Below are 4,604 nucleotides of genomic sequence, written 5' to 3'. Positions count from 1 at the left end.
AAGGAAGATGAAGAAAACGGAGGTGCCTGGTGCTTCCACCGTATGAAGAAAGAATCCAGGATGGCGGGGGGACCAAATCGAGGCCGGGTGTTGAGGGATGGGGGGCTCTGTGGAAGTAAAGGCAACTAGCGTTTTTTTATTTTACTGACCAATCTGCTTTATTCATGGAAAAGAAGACCAAAAATGCTTGCATCGGAGTCTGAAAAAGTCTGAAAAGCACCAACTATAGGCAGCCACGATATTTTGTCATAAACCTTCCATTCCACAACTATAAAGGGGTCTGTGCCAATCACAATTAGATAGCCATCTTTGCCATGTATGAAGAAGGCTCTTTTACAATTTCTCTTCTTAAAGAAGATTTCTTTTGAGGGCAGTGCAATCCTTACCAATTGGTATATGCTTTTGCCAGTGCTGCCATTAACTGCTGTTTATGGTTTGTCCTATGAGATGAACTATTCTCCTGATGAAGCAGTTTTTAATGTGAAATGTGTTAAAAAATTAAAAACAAAACATGTTTTGAAAATTCAACAACATAACTTTCATTGAACAACCATTAGCTGATTTGGACTTTGTTACTTTATATCACTACATCAATGACAATCCATCTCAAATGACATTACCCAACCAATGTTTGGGAACAACATCAGTTTGGCCCACACTTGCAATGTGTTTTGCATTTTATGTGAATTTGAATTTTAAAATGTTTCTATTATTAACAATTTATGGTTTTATAGTTACAGTGTTGTTTGCCAAACTCAAAGTCACACAGCCCATTGGTGATTTTTCAGATTTGCATCAGTAGTCTCATTTCGCAGGGTATTTATTTGGAAAGTCACATTCTGATTTTATTTTGCTCGCCATAGTGTCTCATTATTTCACTATTCTGAGGACAATTTTTTTTCAGATGAAAAGTTTTGGGGAAACAAATCAGCCCTTCCTCCAACATGGTTTTGGAACTGAAGTTAAAAATTAAATACTACTTGAGCTGTGTAAAAACAAATTATTGGTTTCTTTATTAGCCATTACTTTCTAGTGCCAACCTGCCAGTGCCGATTCCCTGTTTATCCAACCAGTTTGAAACTCCTATCTAAATTTCCAAGTTTTGGTTTCTTTGCAATTAAACTTTACATTCGCATCATCAGCCCTCTGATTCTTTTCCACTCATTATATTAATGCAGTGAAGCTTATCCCATCCTCCTATTTCTCAGTGCAAACTGTTATCCAAGCCGACACGCTGCATTACTCGCTCACCATCTGATCATCAGTTACAGCAATACAATCAAAGAAAGGTTATTTTATGGCAATTTTTTATAATGCTGCAATACCAACAATAGGCAACATTAGGAAAGTAAAGTTGTCCAAAGATTTTTCATGTGCTGGTTTAAATAAAGTTGCCTAAAATGGCACAGGTTTTGAATATTGCAACTTTGCTCCTCAATTATTTTGCTGCTTGGAAGATTTATTTTCACTACGACAGGAACTAAAAGAAAATCTCTTGAAAAGGGACAATTTTTCATTTTGTTACTGTTTTAAATGCAGTCCAAGCTGTCCTATTCCAACAAGCGCTTCTCCTTGGTATACAGGTGCCAAAAACAGAAAGTAAGAAAATATCTCTACAATTAAGCCAAAACCTTTTCCCTGCAATATCCAAAATGAAAAAAAACAAGGATTGAACTAAAGCCCTGTACAAATGTCAGATGATTGTCACTGGAATATTTTGTGATTGTTTGCAATGTCAGATGAATGAATGAGCACTGTACACACAGAACCATTCTGTTCTATGTTCTCTCTCCCATAGTGGTCATTCCTTGTACAACAATTTGTTGGGGCAGATTGATGAAAGATATTAGGAGACTGCTGTACACAGGTCAGAAATTCACTCAAGATGGGTACAACCGTTCATCCCAGATGAGAATCATCTGAACATGTGTAGGTAGCTTTAGGTTTTCATTGATCAGCATTGGTTATTTTGGATGTCATACCGCTGAAGACGATGGCTTGCGTGGAGGAGTGTCCATGCGGATACCGCTCTCGTGCCCTCTTCAGCTGCCTCTTGTAGAACCAGTAGCCGAGTCTGGTTCGGGTATACAGTCCATACCTGGGAATAGAAATAACGTTAGTTAGAAAAGTGCTGCTTAACTTTCAAGCAATACTATCCGTTTAAGTTCATTAAAAACATTGTAGGTGCAAAAAAACAATGTGAGCAAAATCTTACAGGTGGTGTCCCTGAGAAAGCAGCCACAACCCAAAAAGTAAAGCCTGCCTACTGCCAGCATTCTGCACAGGAGGAGTCTTGTTCTCAGCATAGAAGCAGTGATCTCTCTGTAGAGATCTGGCATGCTTTTTGCCAATTCAGTTCATGTTTCCTACTGATTAAAAAGCTATAGCTCCGACTCTACAAGGTTGGTATTGGATCTCTACAGAGAGACCACTGCCCCCACACACTGCACACTGGCAGCCTTTAGCCATTTCTGTTCCACTGACTGCTTCCTAAAGAAAACCCAACAGTAAGACATTGCACACCTTTTATTTTAACCATGTGAAATCAGTTCTCTCCTCCTACCATCATGCCCCATATTAGCACTGCACTACAACAGACTGAAAGCGGGAGAAGCAGCACGAGGAGCCAATCTGAGATCTGCCGCAACTTCAGTATTTGAACTGTTAGCATTAGACAAGTCTTCCCAAGTTCAGCTTTAAGGGCAGCAACTGCCAACAACCAATCAGACTTTATATTGAGGAGGTCAGATTGATGAAAAATTAATTGTGACTGGTGGCTACACCTCATTGCACTTTGTCTTCCATCTAACTGAACAAATGTCATTGTGAATTCATCACAGCAGTAAACAGTGTCACATCCCCAGCATGTGAAATAATCCTTGTCGTCACCCTAGGCTGCCCCTCGCCCGTCTTCATACATAGAAACTATGGATTTTACTGGCATGTTGTGGCTGCATCCTCCAGGGGAAAGGCCCAGGGCCGGCTGCACAATGTTTTATTGTCAGCGGAGAGGTGAGGGCATTGTTCAACTGTTTGACCTAGCAGAGGTGAAAAGCAAAAAAAGGGGAGAGATGGCGCTTTCACCACAATGCTGCATAATAACATGCATTCTGGAAATCAGAAATTGTGTCTGTGCCAGCTTACCCAGCAACTTCCACTGCCACAGGTACAAAGAATTGAGTGTGGGTCAGCAAAGCCCAAATGCCATCCCAAAAGCAAAACTTCACCCAGCTGCAGTCTTCCTAAATGGAACCAAGCAAGGCATTCTGGGACATGTAGTGCCTTCATGCATCAAGCATGGTTAGTAAAATCGGAATGACATAATATGATGCAGAAATTATAAAAGGAAATAAAAACCCATAACCAAATGTGTAATATATTGCAGAATACCTTCCATGTGCTGGCCGCACTGCTTCTTTCACAGGCCAAGATGGATTTTTAGTACAGAAAAATTAAAATGTGTTACTATGGCTTAGTAAATATTGGCCTATTTTCACTTCTGATCAGATAAAGCAAACCGATCCATAGTGGGTCCAATGGGAAATCAGCTGCCAACCAATTGTAAGTGACCATGGGTTATCCAAAGGGACACACTGGAACATTCCAGATGGAAGATGGATGGAAGATTCTCCACCAGGGAGTGTTTGAGGGAATGTCCAATTCCCTGCTTTATAAATAGACCCCATTGATTATTATTGAAAATACATCCATCTAGAATGCCAATCAATTTCCCTTTGAGAAAAATGATCAGAAGAACAGATATTGTACATGTGTCCATCCAATTGGAAAATCAATCATATTGATCAGCCTGTTGAGTGCAAAACTGCCATCTGCTTGTGTGTACCAGGTAATGTTTTGTACTGGCAAGTTCAGGTCAGAACAGCAGCAGGTGCAAAATGGGTGAATGAGTGTACCAAGAAAACCCTATTTGTCTCTAAACCTTAACAAGCATGGAATTGTCTAAGCCCCCTCAATCTTATATCTCATGTGCATTTTGGGCAGCACATATCTATAAGTGACCTTACATGTTATCATTTTACTGCACAAAAACCATGAATGAAAATTTACCAAACTATGTAAAATGCGAGCAATCCCAAACAATCCGTTACATCTGTATCCAGATTTCCTGCATCACATGGGTGGAAGAGCAGATTGCTGATAAGAATTGTAACATTGTAATACAAGCCTATGGGGGGTAGTGGGGGGACCCAGGGCCTATTCCGGCCAGCATGTTGCATAACATGGGGAAACGTGTGCATTACCACTATGCACCAGAATGAACAAAGCAAAACATAACTGTGCCATAATTATCATTAATAATAAATAGTATTTATATAGCGGCAACATGTTACGCAGTGCTGTACATTTTAAAAGGCACCCCCAACACATCATGGTACAATTGTTGTAGCACCCAACAATACAGATTGGTGACTGCCAACCAGGGTCCTCCAGAGGTTGATGGGGGTTCCTTGAGCAATGAGCAGTTTGCGCCTCTCGGGTCAAATGGCACCAATGATTATTTTGGCTATCTGTAAAGGTGACATTCTTCCCAATGGCCAGCAACGTACGAGGAATTCTTAAAACTGACCACCACACTAAAATAA

General features: G+C 40.3%; 1 protein-coding gene across 3 annotated transcripts in view; it reads right to left on the bottom strand.

Annotated features, from left to right (window-relative positions):
• LOC140335399 (probable hydrolase PNKD) overlaps window positions 1–4,604 on the bottom strand; it is a 58,128-nt gene that overhangs the window by 25,521 nt on the left and 28,003 nt on the right. For 2 of the 3 annotated variants that reach the window (XM_072417987.1, XM_072417988.1), the window contains exon 2: window positions 1,983–2,098. In XM_072417987.1, the coding sequence (XP_072274088.1) occupies window positions 1,983–2,098 (116 nt within the window). Of the gene's footprint in view, window positions 1–1,982; window positions 2,099–2,783; window positions 2,840–4,604 lie in introns of those variants that run through there. The other variant, XM_072417989.1, reaches the window with a different exon arrangement.

This window comes from Pyxicephalus adspersus, chromosome 7 (assembly GCF_032062135.1).
Source record: "Pyxicephalus adspersus chromosome 7, UCB_Pads_2.0, whole genome shotgun sequence".
Lineage (NCBI taxonomy): Eukaryota > Metazoa > Chordata > Amphibia > Anura > Pyxicephalidae > Pyxicephalus > Pyxicephalus adspersus.
This window is presented reverse-complemented; position numbering and strand designations above follow the sequence as displayed.